Below are 15,488 nucleotides of genomic sequence, written 5' to 3'. Positions count from 1 at the left end.
TTTCCAAATTCAAAAAAAGCACTTTGATTTTAGATATTAGAAATGGAACAAGAAGTGCTTCTTGAAAACAGACTCTTAAAGATGTTTTCAATAAAAGAAAACGCTTCCGTATATTCGCAGCTGTATTAGTTATCTATTGCTATGTTCCAAATTACCCTAAAATTTAGTGGCTTAAGACAACATGTTGTTTAAGCCTCACAGTTTCTGTAGGTCAGGGACCCAGTCATGACTTTGCAAGATTCTTTATTTCAGGGTCCCTCACAAGCTGCAGTCAGGATTTCAGCTGGGTTTGCAGTCATCTCAAAGTCCAACTGGGGAAGGGGCTGCTTCCAAGCTTACTCATGTGGTTGATATCAGGATTAAGTTTCTTGTGGGTTGCTAGACTGAGGGCCTCAGTTCCTAAGGAATTGATGTCCAGTGACCTCTCTTGGTTCCTTGCCATATGGGCCTCTCTATTGGGCAGCTCACAGTATAGCAGCTAGCTTCGTTAAAGTGAGAAGGTGAGAGGGTGAGAGAGGAGTAGAGGCAAGATGGAAGTCAGTATTTTAAAGACAGTCTCGAAAGCGCCACCCCCTCACTTTTGCCCTCTCTTACTCCTTAGGAGCAAGTCAGTAGGTTCAGCCCACAGATAGGATAAGAGGGGGAATTACACAAGGGACTGAGTACCAAGAGGTACAGACATTAGGAGTTGTTTCAGGTGCTGCTTGCCACACAGCTGAAGAGTGGAGAAGGGTATGTTTTGGCGGAAAGAGAAATGCTGTGGAAGGTCCAGAGACGCTGAGGAGCTTTGCTAAGTTTGCTTCTGTCCTTGCCCAGGTACCTTGATACAGTAGTTTACTTTTCTTCATCTGCAGAGCACTCTTGCAAACCATAGGTTCTGTTTTTATTCCTCCCAGAATTGGCTTGCTATCACCTTCTTCTACCACTTCCTTTTTCTTTATCTCGTACAGACTTGCCTTTTCAGTCCCTGCTGTTTTCATTAATAATAGTTAATTGATCTTGGTTACTTTGCCAAAGCATATGGGGTTTTACTACTTTGGGGGCTGCTCCTAGCATCTATTTAGGATTTATGTTTATACATACTGTTAATAGTGGAAGACACCATTTCCTCTTGGTATGTGACTAGGGTCTTGAATTTTTCAGTGTGTACTGTATGCATTGTACTACGTCATTTTATATAAGGGACTTGAGTGTCTGAGGATTTTGGTATCCAAGGAGGCTCCTGGAACCAGCCCCGCATGGATACTGAGGGATGACTGTATTCCTTTGAGATTTGTTGCATCTATTACTACTTTGAAGTACAGTCTCCACTTTTTAGTACCTTTCTACATGTTTGTTGTATTATTGTTTCCTTATGAGAGAATTTGGCCTGGAAACAGCCTTGCTTATATATGGACCTGCTTTTGCTGGCTTTGCATGTTGCGACAACCTGGCAAGCTATGAGGAAAGATGACAAGATCTTAGAAGTCATTTTTGAAGCTTTGAGTTCAAGGGCTGCTGCTTTCACTAAGCAATTTGACAAATTGTGGACAGACTATATTTGCACATGGAGGCTGGTGGCTTAGAGAAGCTTGAGTTTTGAATAAAGATTTCCAAATTTGTGTTGAGAGGGATGAGCACCATAATGAATATATTTGATCATCTTTGCTCTCTTTCCAATATATGGAGACTAAAGTTAACCAGCAAGTGAGGAGTCCCTTGTGCTGACATTCTTTCTTCTGGTACACAGAGGAGAAGTTGATGCAGACTCCTGTTTGCTTACACTCCCTACAAAATACAAGAGAAAAATTGGAATGTTAGTTGGAAAGGGTACAACCAATAGGGAAAGAAATTCTATTTGTAATCTTATAGGAGGGCATTTTTGAGATTAAGAGGAGAAAAATAAGTTCAAAGGCAAGAATTCTAGAGTTGTGCGTTAGTACACATTAATTTTCAGGGTCCCATCTGTGGTTTACAGCTGTTTTGCCTTGGTGTAATGCCACTGAATACATTTATTGAGAACCTCCTGCGTGGTGGGCATTGTGTTAGGCCCGCATCAGCAACATCTCTAATCATCACAGCAACCTGAAAATTACTTCCTTCATCAATGCAAAGAGGATGAGGCCCAGGGCAGTCCTGCAGTTTGTCCTATGACACATCAGAGTTGTCTAGTCCAGGGCTTCCTGACTCCACTGCCTAGCTATGGTCTGGGCTCTCCCTCCCACCCCTTCCCCCTCCCCCTCAAGTTAACAGACCAGCTGTGTCCTTGCTTCTCTCAGATAATGAACCCTAGAGGCACATTAGGAATTGACTGCTGTAACTGCTCATCTTCAAGTAAACCAATGCATCTGTGCAATTAAGTGTCAGACCAAAATGTGTCTTTTGTCAGGACCTTCTTGGACTAGAAGATAACAAGGTAGGGGAAAAAAGTACAAGGGAAACTGCTTTGCTCCAGGTAGTAACCCGTGTCTACCAGATAGTTTTATAGAGCTAGAATAAATTGATGTCGAAAACCCAGAATTTAGGTTGGAAAGCTGAGATTCGTTTTAGTGAGGGCAAAGTTGAGATGTTTCTTCATTATCATTGGGTTATGGGTTATAAATAGAAAAGGTAAACCTTTATTGTCAAGGAGAGAGCAAATGTTTTGTACTTTCTGGTTTTTTATTCTGTTTCTCTGAGAAATTCAGCTCTTTTATGCTCAAAAGCATTCTTTTATGCTCAAAAGCAGTGTACTATCTCAGACCTCTGAGTTTCTTGTTTGACTAGTAGCAGCTGAAGTGAAAACATAATTAGAAGAAATAAGAGGGACATTTTAGTGAGTGAAGCTGATAACCAGAAGGAAGAATGATGGGATTCTAGTGGAAATTTACTTTGTAACAGGTCACTAATGCTTTGATCTTGTGCAAAACTGTACTGTGTTTTGCTTGAAAGGGTAGTTTGCATTTCTTTGGTTGAAGCTAATTTAAGGCTAGTGATGCCTGCATTTTTATGAGGTGTGGAATGTTTTGTGAAGTCACTTTAATGGCATTACTAAGTATTCTTAAGATTAACTGAGGTGAGGAGATTTTTATTTCCCTTCCAGTAATGGGGGAATAGCTGCTCTGTCTTTCCAAAATCTTGGAACAGGTTAATGTTGTGGTTGGGAAGTTTTTTTGTTTTTGGTTTGTTTTAGTTTTTTCTTTGTGATGTTGAAAGTATTTTAGTTAAACAGAATCTCTGTGTATGAAGGAGGTGAATTTTGCCTCTAGTGTTCCATAGCTGGGGTCTGAGTTCATGCCACAGCTTGAGTAACTTTGTAGGGCCCCTTAGTATACATGTAGGCAGAAGTAGCCTTTTAGTAGTTGTAGGTACTTTCTTTTTCAGTAAGAATCTTCTTAGCAGTTAGCTGTTAGGTCTAGTATGAATTCTCCCCCCCCTTAAAAATCTTGGCATAGATTAAGTGAATAATTCTAGGTATTTAAGCTGAGCCTCTATTGTGATGGGTTGATCTGTAGCCCCCCTTGCATTAGGCCTCTTTGTGACTTTTACCAAACATATAGTAGTGCTCTGACCACAATCTGTGGAGTCAGAACACTGTGATTAAAGACCTTCAGGGCACGTGAGCATCTTCAGTACCCTTGTCTAAAAGAAAGTGTTGACTGCTGTACTTTCATCCTTTATGAATTCTTTAAAAGCATCTATTATTTTTAATTTGCAGCAGCTCTTGCCAGGTAAAAAGTTTTGGGAAACAGATGAATCCAGCAAAGATGGACCAAAAGGAATATTCCTGGGTGATCAATGGCGAGACAGTGCCTGGGGAACATCAGGTAATCTAGATCTAGCATCTGTACTGTGATTTATGCCTGTCTTAGAGCTCCTTTCCTCAGCAATTGGCAAGTTGTGAATTTTACATCAGTGACAAGCATGTCAAGCAATGTCCTGTCCTGTGGTATAATTGCCATGAGGGAGCTTATATGATGTAATTTATTAAAACATAATTAACACAAAATCAGGTCTTCAATATTTTACTGAAGTGCTAGCCACAGGGGAATGGTCTTATTTGAAATGACCGTAATTTCAGCTACAACTTCTTGTTCTGTACTGCTGTCAGCATACTTGGAATTAGAAAATCCATGCCTGCCATTTGAAGTTCATGTTTCTTTCTCCTCCCTTTGCCCCTGTGTACTGTGTATGGGGTGATCTATCTATAAATGTGGTTTGGGCCAAATAAGTCACTGGGTATGGACACTCTTCTGACTGACTACCCCTGAAGAAAGGGATGGGGAGGACTTGTAGAGGCAGACATACCGACAGCAGAAAGAAATGACAGTTGATAGGGAGGAAGGAGACAGAAAATTCAAAAGCTGATGTGCTGTGTTATAGCAATATAAGAATGGAACCTCAGATGACAGTGGTCATCAGAAAAGATCAAATTATGTTGTTTTAAAAAGGGTAGTAAGATCACATTTTGTTTCAGTAACATTACCAATAAAATATATTAAAAAGAAATTCTGCTACTTGAAAGGGGTAAACATTAATTTATCCACTTAGCTAGATAAACCAGTTATGTGAACTGCTGTATTGCTCTGCTATCCTGGATATATGAGGGGTGTGTTCCGTTTCCTTAGCTTATGTAGTATATTATACTTAGGGAAAACACAATAGGAGGTTTTGGCTCAACTGACCATGGCAGGTTTCCTGATTCCCAGTCATTGGTTTATCCATGAGACATCACTCATAATTTGTTTGAGCCTCTGGCTGCACTGTATCATGCTTGTGTATCTTTTTTGTAGATCATTCAGTTTCCCAGCCAATCATGGTGCAGAGAAGACCTGGTCAGAGTTTCCATGTGAACAGTGAGGTCAATTCTGTACTGTCCCCACGGTCGGAGAGTGGGGGACTAGGCGTTAGCATGGTGGAGTATGTGTTGAGCTCATCCCCGGGCGATTCCTGTCTAAGAAAAGGAGGATTTGTAAGTTGGCTTGAGGAACTTGTTCCTATCTCTCTCTCTCTCTCTCTCTCTCTCTCTCTCTCTCTCTCTCTCTCTCTCTCTCTTCCCCTTTCCCCTAAAGCAAAACATGCCTGTTTAGTTTCCTTAGATACTCACAGCACTAAGTGCAGGGTTTTAAAAAACGCTTTTATTGCAATTAGATTTCAGTGAACACAGCAGGAGATGTAAACTAAACTTTTTAAAAATAGAGAAATGATGTTTTTTTGGGACTCATTGATAGTAATGTGAGGTAAGGACTTAAATCTAGATCGCAGTTCATTGGCCTACCAGAAAACACCATTTTTAGTTTAAAACAAACAAACAAAAATAAAAAGAGAAGGAATTAACACAAAGCTGAAGGCAGGTGTCAGTAGGGAATAGATCTGAGAGAGTGATTTGCCAATACCCTAGGATCCTTAAAATGGATCAGATATGTTGGGCCATTCTTGTTTTTGCTAGCTAGGCTTTAACTATGGAATGATCTTTGGCCCTCTTTGAGTAGCTTTGCTTCTCCTACCCAGGCTATCAGGAAATTCGAAGTTCTGTTAATTCTGTATTTCAGTTTTTTTCAGATTCATCACCATTGACGTCTCTGATGCTAAATTGTAGCTAGAGCAGCTTCTCTGTCTACAGCCTCTTCCCTTTTGAAGTCTTAAAGCAGTCTTCCTCAAGCATCTTTGATAGCCTTTCTCAAAACTAGTTCTTTCTTATACCATTGACTTTTCTAGATCTAGAAGTCTTAAGATGTATTTCTGTTTGAGTCTTCCTCATTTTGTTTTCTGTGACTGGTTTTATATTCCAAGTCACAGCTAGGAAGGCCATGAAAGGCACCCTGAATCTTTCTTCCTTCCTTTTCTCCTGACTCAACTTGTTTTGTACCTTTTCAAAGCACTTTCTCCCTGAAGTCTTTCTGGGCTAATACTACTGGTTGGCAATCATTTTAAGAGACCTTCTTTCCCCCAAATCATAATAATAACTTTGCCTTTACAACTATCTTACATTCTTTTATCTTGATAGCATTTGTTGTCAGTGTTTTTACTGTTAGACATTTGTTGCTAGGTATCAGAGGCTTGGTCCTATTTTCCCAGTTCCACTTGAAACTTCTCTAGAGTCACAGTAGTACATTTTTGGTGCAGCTTTCTCAAGTGTCAAATTCAATTCTTTAATACGTTAGTGGACATGAAATGAATGATTGTTGACTTGCTTGGCGGGAAGATAACAGGTGGCATCCAAGGTAACCAGAATTCCCATGGAGTTAGCTTTATTCTAGGCACGTCAAAGATGATGGATGCTTCAGCTGACGTTGACATTTGACACGTGGCCGGAGCTTTTGATTCCACCAAAAAAATGGGAGGTGGGGGGTGCGAAATGAACTTATTTAAGAGGCTGGTTTGGATTTCTCCCAGCTCCACAGCTAGAAATTTGGTTTGAGGAATTTAGCCAGAACAGGATCGTTCATTTGTATAATTACCTTCAGGAAGATCAAGGGACTAAACTGGGGCTTTTGTCTGAGTCTTGCATTGTAGCTGTTCCAAAGCTGACCTGATTACTTCTGGGTCTTTTGACCCTGCAGCGGCATAGGTCAGGTTTAGTGGCTTGTAGCTCAGATTGGAAAAGACTTCTTGTATTTGAACCTTCCCAGGAGGCTACTTGGGAAGAACAAGATCTACCCTTTGGATGTGAGGAATGGGATCAGGCAAAATGATCATTTGCCTGTTGTCTCATGGGAAGGATGGTGTTACTTCTTCTCTTCTTTCAGCTTATCCCCAGCTCACCTCTTTTTCTTACCTCACACTTCCCTCATCTCAAGAGTGCAGATTCCTCAGAGGAAGTGCTGCCTTCCAACTTCTGCCTATAACTTTTATTTATTTACTGTAGGAGAAAAGTTAGTGTCATGCATAGGTAAGTCATTACTGTGGTGAACTGGAACCTGTATGACTCTTGCCATGAATTCTCTATAATGTGTGAGCAGCTTCTAAGTCTTGGGCATTAGCCACCCAGGCATGTGCCTGGGTTACTGTGAAGTTTGTAGGAAGAAGAAAAATAATTAGAATTAGGAGAAAGGTAAAACACTGGGGCTGACTTATTATTTTTTTTCCTGTTTCTGTCTTTTTAAACAATTATTTCATTAATCTGTAACGAGGCTGTATCATTTGTATTCAGTATCTTATTTGATTTTGTAAAGGTGGCTTCTATCCTTAATTGTCTTGAGAGATTGGTGATTTTTAGTATTGTCACCAGAGGAAGTTGGAAGAACTCAGGATAGAGGAACTCAGGATAGAGGTCAGAAAATTGAACTCTCTAAAAAGCATCTGCATTACTGAGCTGCTGAGGTTTGCATAACGATAAATGAAAATTCTCCAAATCTGTGTTCCAACTTTTCAGAAGGAAGGTCGTGGGTAATGAAATAGTATCCTATTATGCTGTATTTTGACTTGAGTTGCACCTAAATGGTGATACAGGAAGACTGATTAGTGACGTCAGTCCATCATATTGGCACGTGTAAACTTTTGGTGGATGGAGAACTGAGGATCAATGAACTGCTTTATGAGCTTTTTGGTTGTATCCTGCTGATGTTATGGGAAGAGGTGGGCCTTTTTTTTTTTTTTTTTTAAATATAGTTTGTCATTCAGAGTGCTGAGTTCAGAGGCCAAGGAAGACAGAATATCTGCTGCTTGTAGATAATTGTTCTAAAGAGTAGTAATTGATGGTTTATGGATCAGAGCATTCAGATGTTTTTCTTTTTGGGGTGGCTGTATCAACATTACCTCCAATAAGCCCTGGAGAAGCCGCATTTTAATCCACTGAGAGCTAAAAAAACATCATCGCTGATGGCATAATGAATGTAGACTTCAAATCAAGTACTAAGGGTCTATTCTCAGATACTGACAACAGATAAGCCAGACTCTGATTAACTTCTCAGTTAAAGGGGTTTAGAACTAAAGTAATTACTCATTTGCAGTGGTTTTCCATTTTCAATAAGGTTGTTTTACGGTTAAAGCTTGAATGAAGGTATTTAACTCTTTGTCTAGCTTTCCTGAGCCTTTCGTAAGTTCATTTTGAGTGTACAAATGGACTCAGCTTAGTTGTTTTGGCTTCTGAGATAAGAGTACTTGCAGGCTGTTGAAAAGAATCTGACAGCAATGTTTTGTTCTCAGCACCCACTGTAAAGTTTTGATAGTATTCTGAGTATGAATCAGAAACTTCAGGGTAGCAGTTTTCAGAATAATGGGAAAACTCAGAATACCAGTTAAGTCAGAGTCAAGTCTTTTAATTTATTTCCTTTTTATATCCTTTATTTTACTGATTCGTGGAAAAAGACAGGTCCCCTTACCCATCCCCCCAAACACCCCAAAACAAAACAAAGCATGGTTCTGGGTGGTTACACAATCATATGTAACTACTATATTTTGAGGCCACTGGGTGAAATTACCCATCCAAGGACCCTGCTATTGGTCTTTTGAAATACCAGCTGATCATCATATAGATTGAAGCCTAGCCAGTCAGAAAAGTGGATCGTCATTTCTACCTTTCTGGTTTATGGTTCCTAGGTAAATGAGAAGACCACTGTAAATTTCAGTTAGGGTCAAGGCCACCCTAAATTTGCAGAAGAAAGACTTTTAGAAAAAAATATCTTGGGAAGACCTTTCTGCTTATTTGTAGAGACTGGCTGCTTTCTGACCTAGAGGATGCTCGCACACTCATGGCAATTCACTTAGGTCACAAAATTGATGACTTGCTTTTCTAGCCTCCACTGCATTTGTTTCAGGCAGCCAGTGCCACTTTAATTGATTTTTGTTTAAAAACTTTGTGGAGTGTAATGCAGGGGTTTGAGTCTCAACTGGACCTTAATTTCCTCATTTGCACAAAGTCTAATTCATATGGCTATGTAATATATATGAAAATGCTTTGTAAGCCTTATAAAATCTTGCTCCACAAAGTCCTTGGGCCAGTAAAATTATCAGCACCTGGGAGCTTATTAGAAATGCAGACTCTCAGATTCTACTCCAGACTTTATTGAATCAAAGTCTGCATTTTGACAAGACCCACAGGTGATTTGTATAAAATTAAAGTTAGATTAAATACTGCTCTATAATTTTCTTGGAAGATTACAGATCAAATTCAGAAACTTTTATCTCAGGTTGGAGCCCCTTCAGATTTGAGCTTCCTTTGAACAAGAAATCTGTGTGCTCTGCTTTGCGATGTCAAGCTTTTAGACACTGACTAAATAAAAAGTTAAAAAAGCACAACTTTCAGAAAACCTTTTTTGGTTTTCGTCTCTTTTTCCTCCTGGATATGGTGGGTACCACAGCAGAGGGGAACACTCTTCTTACCTTTTTGCATACCAGGAATTGGATGATCATATACACAATGGCTGGTATATTCCACGTTCCACTGTTTCTAAAGCGCACACCTCCCCACTTTTGTTCATTTTGAAATTGGGATGCGTTAAATGATACAGTTTAATTGCCAGTGTTTCCTTTTTAGCAACACATAAAATGATGGTATGTCTTATAAATTGATGGTGTCTCAGATTTGATGAAATGTAATAATTGGTGGTGGCTTGATTCTGTACAGATATTTTAGAAAAGTCAATGGGACAGAGGGTTTAATAATTAAAGCCATAGTCTTTCCAGGGGGGAAAACATAAGCTATCCAGCAAATTTGAAGCTTTAGGGGGAGTGAAGGTGAAGGTGGGTGTGTCTGAGAAAAGCAGTGGGAAAAATGTGAAAATTAGACAAAATATTTAAAATAATCTTTTAAAAGGAATTGCACATTCATGAATTGCCTTATTTAATACCTGAAACAACAACCCTTTGAGGCTGATGTTGTCCCTATGAATTTATAGATGAGGAAAATGAGGGTTAGAAGGGAAGTGGTGGGACCTGAATTCAAACTTTGTTCTAATTTCAGTTCTTAGCTATATTGCTTTTTACTAAGGTATATGCTACTTTGGTTTGTTTATTCGTTTCTCACAATACGATTATATTTAATATGTTAATTTAAAAGTAATTCACATGACTAGTAATTTCAAACTTTTACTCATTTTTTTTTAATATTTGAAATTTTTTACTAGTGGAGCTACTGAGCTGCTGAACTTCAAAGAAAATTGACATTTTGGTGTTTTGGGGGCATTTTGTGAAAAACTGAGAAGTGTACGCAGGAGAAACCAATATTTTAGTTAATGTTATGGCTTTAGGACTTGAGTGTCAAGCAAATACACAAAAATACTGTTTTAGAAAAAAAGGGAAGAAAATTACTAATCTCATTGAATGTGACTTCTGCCATGTGGAGCTTTGTGGTGGGATCTCTGCACAGGAAAAATTAAGTTCTCATTTCTCTGACTTCATTCAGAAAATAGGTATTCCCTGAAATATTCCCCCTGTTATGTGAGGCTTTTGAGGAAGCTGAGCCATGGCTGGGTGGACTGTGATCCGCACTGTACCTGGTTCTTCTTTCTGTCTGCTCTTCTCTCGGTTCTTCGATATCTAGCAACAGAACATATTGTTCCATCTCTGTGTAGATCTGGGATCTGATCTCAAGAACCCTCCTTGGCCCTACTCTAGAGAGTTTGATTGGGCTTGGCCTCTTTGCATTTTGAGCACTCTCTGAGGCCTGAATTTGGGTTACAGTTTTGGATTGTAATTTATCTAAAGGGAGCCTACAACAAAAGGATGCTATTAATCCTTCTTTGTTTTTTATTTCATTTATTCAATAGACTTTTTTAATATTAATATGTGCTAGGTAATATGTGACAAAAAAGCAAAACATACCCCTTGCCTTTAGGATACTTATTTGGACTTAATTGTAGTGGTTCTCAATTGTGAGTGCTTATTGGAAGAGAAACTTTTAAAAACATTTGTGGGAGCTTCTACAGACCAGTTAAATCAGAATCTCTGGGAGAAAGCCCAGACACTTGCAAAGTTTTAAAAAGATTGTGATGTTCAACACTAACAATAGAGCCACTCTGCATTGTGAAAATGACAGTGTCTCTGGGAGGGCCAGATGGGCTCTACCCTTTTCTTTGAGTTAAACCACTTAATTGGGAGCATTGAAGATTTTTAATCTTAAAATCACAGATAATATTATATAAGAAATATTATCCCAGTGCATAGTTTTTACTAGTATCATATTTGTATAAAATGGTTTATACTTTATAATAAACTTTTGCATATGCATCATTTCATTGATGTTTACAACTACTCTGTTTTAAACAAAATGATCCCTGTTTTATAGAAAAGGAAACTAAGACTCAGGTTTAATGACCTGTCCAAAGTCCAGTAAATGTTAGCAGTTGAGATAGAGTATAGGTTCTATGCAATCTGGGTTAGTATTTTCCTAAAGGAATACTTTATCTTACACATTAAAAAAACTTTAAAATCCCATAAAACATACCAGCCCATTTATACCCTTATTCTTCTCTCTCTAGGGTCCCCAGATTTCTAAGAGACCATTTTTATGATCCTGAACCCTGTATTCTGTATTCTCTTTTAATAACAGACTTTTGACAGAATAGCTTCCTACTTGTGTTCTTGGTGTCATTCAGAAATCAGACTTCATGTCAACTATTTTAATTTAGGGCTTTTGTTGATTTACTGAACTTGTTAAAACTTGTTAAAACCATGTACAGAAACGTGTACAAGTCATAAACGTTTATCTTCATGAATTTCGATCAAATGGAAACACCCACTGTAACCCATCCAGATCAAGTATGGAAGCCTTCCTTGGGTCCCTCACCGTCAAATAGGAGGAACCTACTGTTCTGCTGAGGCATTACTAGCCTAGTCAGAGTAGAAAACCAGGTAGCTATATTTTATATAAGTGGACTGTATAACATTGCCAAAACCAACCCATCCCAGGGATATCTTTGAAAATCTGCCCTTGGTAGTAAAATTGAGAATGTAAGTATGAGTGACTAAGTGTTCAGGCCAGAGCTGTTGGCTGTTACAGAAGGGAAGCAGCTTCTCAGCAAGCCCTTGTGAAGGGTCACTGGGGAAAGATCATGAAGAACATTGATTTGGTGAGTGAGTCTCTTCTGGACCCAGATTTCTTGCTTGTTGGTGAAACTTGCTATTGCTGCTTTATCAAATTTCCTTCCCATTTTTGCCTGTAGACCTTTTTTTTTTTTTTTTTTTTTTTTTGTGGTACGTGGGCCTCTCACTGTTGTGACCTCTCCCGTTGCGGAGCACAGGCTCTGGACACGCAGGCTCAACGGCCATGGCTCACGGGCCCAGCCGCTCCGCAGCATGTGGGATCCTCCCGGACCGGGGCACGAACCCGTGTCCCCTGCATCGGCAGGCAGACTCTCAACCACTGCGCCACCAGGGAAGCCCTGCCTGTAGACCTTTTGAACTCCTTATGAGAAATTGGAGCTGAACTGCTCCTCCTGAGCCAGTGACTTGATTTGTAGATTTGTGGGAGATTACTTAAGTGTGTTGGTAGGATGGGATGATCCTTCTAATACTTTTTTTATTATTGACATTAGTGGTGTCTAATTCAGGTACAGTTGTTTATCACCACCTCCTGGACTCTTACCTGATGATAAAGATAATGGGAGGATCCATATCAGTTCAGTTTTGCAGGATTTTTTGGTCATTTCAGTTTTCTTTGTCATATTTTTTGAACTTCTGCCCAGCACAGTATTCAGTATTGGGGATATAAAAATGAGTACATAGCTTCTGTCAGTTTTACCTTTGTAGGAGGAGGGAGCTTTTATCTCTGGACATTTTGAAAGCTCTTTCTTTCTTTAGAATCCTGTCATATTCCCATATCTGGTTTGGGATCTCAATGTCATGCTTAATTGGCTGTCATTTACTCCTTTTGAACCAATAACAGTATAATACTTTGAAGATGTAGAAGTTATGTCTCATTTGCTGCCAAAACTATAGTTTACCATCTTGCTGCTACATAAAACTAAGTTTTATAAAACTATATCCTTTCTAATTCCCTTCTGGTATATGTTCCTTTATTCATACTGGCCATGAAATCTTTCTTTTTCTGTGTCACATTTGAACAGAGAATGATTTTGAAAGCAAAATGGGCTTTGAACTGGTAGTTGAAAGGTCTAAGATCGTCAAGGTCCCCGAGTCTGGTCTTTCTGGGCCAGAGATGGCTAAGAACTACTTTGAGAGCATCTTTTTATTTTGCATTTGCAGGCCTACCTACCCATTCATAACTGAGTGTCTGCTGCTTTAGCTTCCATTTGTGATTCCCCACCCCCCACCCCCAAATGAAATTTGGTTGTGGTGACTGGAAGTGCTGTGCAGTAGTTCTCATCATCTTCTGACTGGATCTTCCCTTTCACCAGGAACTTTCTTTTGGTCCAGGTCTATTTGTTTCTTCCTTAAACCAGAAGTCAGTGATGGGGACAAGCAAGATTACCTCTCTCTAGCTCTACAAAAGCAAAATTACTTAACCCTTGGATAAGGTTTTGCAAAGCTTTCTGTACCATGTCAAGTCACTATACCAAACCTTCTTTTCCTTCTGGAAATCAAGACATATTTGCTTTAAATGTCCATGTCTTAACTTAGAATATTGGTAAGAGGAGACAGACTTAATTTCCTTAAAAAACAGGACATCAGTATGCTTGGCACCACATCAGTTCTTTTAGGTCCAGTCTTTTAATCTTTGTAGTTTGAAGCACTTCAGAGATAAATTCTGTTGCATTAATGATTCAGCTTAACACGCTCTCATGTAGTCCCTGGTATGGGACAGGCAGTGGAAGGCAACTGGTAAGCACTTCTTAGAGTACTCTTTGTGAAAGAATTTTATAGTTATATTTAACATGTTTTGAAGGATTAAAAAAATCAAGTGTAGGATGTTTGGTGAATTATAGTTTTAGTAAACCATGAGATATTGGGTGGAACTGGGGTGGTGGTGGTGCAAATTAGCAGGGCATATATCCCAAGATGAAGTGTATAGAGTAATCGAATTGGAATGATGTTAGACCACACTTAGCTCAATATTCAGAAGTAAGGGAGGAGTTTACATCGGCAGTGGAAGTAGGAAATTCATTTTGTAGGCTTAGTATATTCCAACTATACTATTAGCTGCCATTCCTGGGGCTTATTAGGAGTTGAGCTACTCTATAGAGTTAGATTTGAGAGCACAGAAGTAGAACCAAGAGATATAAAGTTGTGGTTGGGCTTTGGGCAGAAAGGAAAAAAATGGGGTGGTGGGACACTGGGCATGATAAGACTGTCCCAATCTCTGTAACATAAATGTATGTCTGTCTCCCCCATTTGGCAAGACTTTCTGCAGTGTTCCTGCCTCTGTGTTGTCTGTTAATTAGATTGTAATGTCTTGAAAGGTCATGGACACTCTCCTGTTCTAATTAGCATCTAGTGTAGTCTGGTGTCCACAGTGGTAGCCCACTATTGTTAGTTGATGATGATTAGTGAAGCTGAAGCTATTTTTTAAACAGGGCCCAAGGGATGCAGACAGTGATGAAAACGACAAAGGTGAAAAGAAGAACAAGGGTACGTTTGATGGAGATAAGCTAGGAGATTTGAAGGAGGAGGGTGATGTGATGGACAAGACCAATGGTTTACCAGTGCAGAATGGGATTGACGCAGACGTCAAAGATTTTAGGTTTGTATGTTTTACACTTCTGATTTTTGAATGGGGGTTATGGGTTTTTGTTTTCATTCAGTTTTATTTTGATTTTAGTTTTCTTTTTCCCTCCCTATGTGTCCTTTTAAATTATTGGGTCTAGTGTAGGCCATACCACAAAGATTGTAAATTAACTGGTAAGATGGAACTTTCTAAGATTTGTCCATGCCTGATGTTTTGCCAAAACAATAGACTTCCCATTTGTATAGAGCTCTGTAATTTGCAGGATGATTTCAAAAAGATCATTTCAGTGATTCTCAAATATCAAAATCACCTTGGATGGGTGCCTGGGGATTTCTCCCAAATCACTGTCTTGGGAGAAATCTTGGTTACTAATGGAAGTGTGTCATATGGCTCTGGCATGTTAGAGTGGAAGGAAAAACAGTTGAGAACTTAAGCATTCTTTTACTTGGGACTCATAAGCTCCCTTTGAGGTAGGCAGGTTAGGTATCATTTTCTTCATTTTGAAGAACCAGAGATGCAGCTCAAGTGACTTGTTCTTAATCATATCCCTTCCATGGAGGCCTCTCCTTCCATCTCTGGTCGTAATTGATTTGCAGGTTTTACCCTATAATTTTAATATGCACAGTAATAAAACGATACTGTGTTTATTCTTCATTTATGTAGCTAAACTTTAGTGATGGTATATGATTTTTTAAAATTTAAAAATCCTTAGTCACTCATGTATAGTTAAGAGAATTTAATTTTTAGTAATGTAATTGTAGTCTAAAACTAATGTGTGTGTACCTACACCCACACCCACCCGCCCACCCACCCCTTATCCTAATAATCTACAGAGTCAAATTAAAATATATTTCGGGTCATTGTAGAACAGCGTTCAATTGTTTAGTCTTCCTAACCTAACTTTTGTATCTTGTGAGTGTAAAGAATTACAGTCTTTGGAAGAAATTTGAGACACAGAGAAATA

General features: G+C 39.0%; 1 protein-coding gene across 18 annotated transcripts in view; it reads left to right on the top strand.

The window, feature by feature from the left end:
- PUM1 (pumilio RNA binding family member 1) overlaps positions 1-15,488 on the top strand; it is a 127,833-nt gene that overhangs the window by 50,784 nt on the left and 61,561 nt on the right. For 11 of the 18 annotated variants that reach the window (XM_067725183.1, XM_067725189.1, XM_067725187.1 and 8 more), the window contains 3 exons: positions 3,677-3,785; positions 4,752-4,930; positions 14,373-14,539. The exons of 2 other annotated variants lie outside the window; for them this stretch is intronic. In XM_067725183.1, the coding sequence (XP_067581284.1) occupies positions 3,677-3,785; positions 4,752-4,930; positions 14,373-14,539 (455 nt within the window). The remainder of the gene's footprint in view (positions 1-3,676; positions 3,786-4,751; positions 4,931-14,372; positions 14,540-15,488) is intronic. 5 more of the 18 variants (XM_067725194.1, XM_067725191.1, XM_067725197.1 and 2 more) reach the window with 2 other exon arrangements.

The sequence above is a fragment of the Pseudorca crassidens genome, chromosome 2, assembly GCF_039906515.1.
Source record: "Pseudorca crassidens isolate mPseCra1 chromosome 2, mPseCra1.hap1, whole genome shotgun sequence".
NCBI classification, from domain to species: Eukaryota; Metazoa; Chordata; class Mammalia; order Artiodactyla; family Delphinidae; genus Pseudorca; species Pseudorca crassidens.
This window is presented reverse-complemented; position numbering and strand designations above follow the sequence as displayed.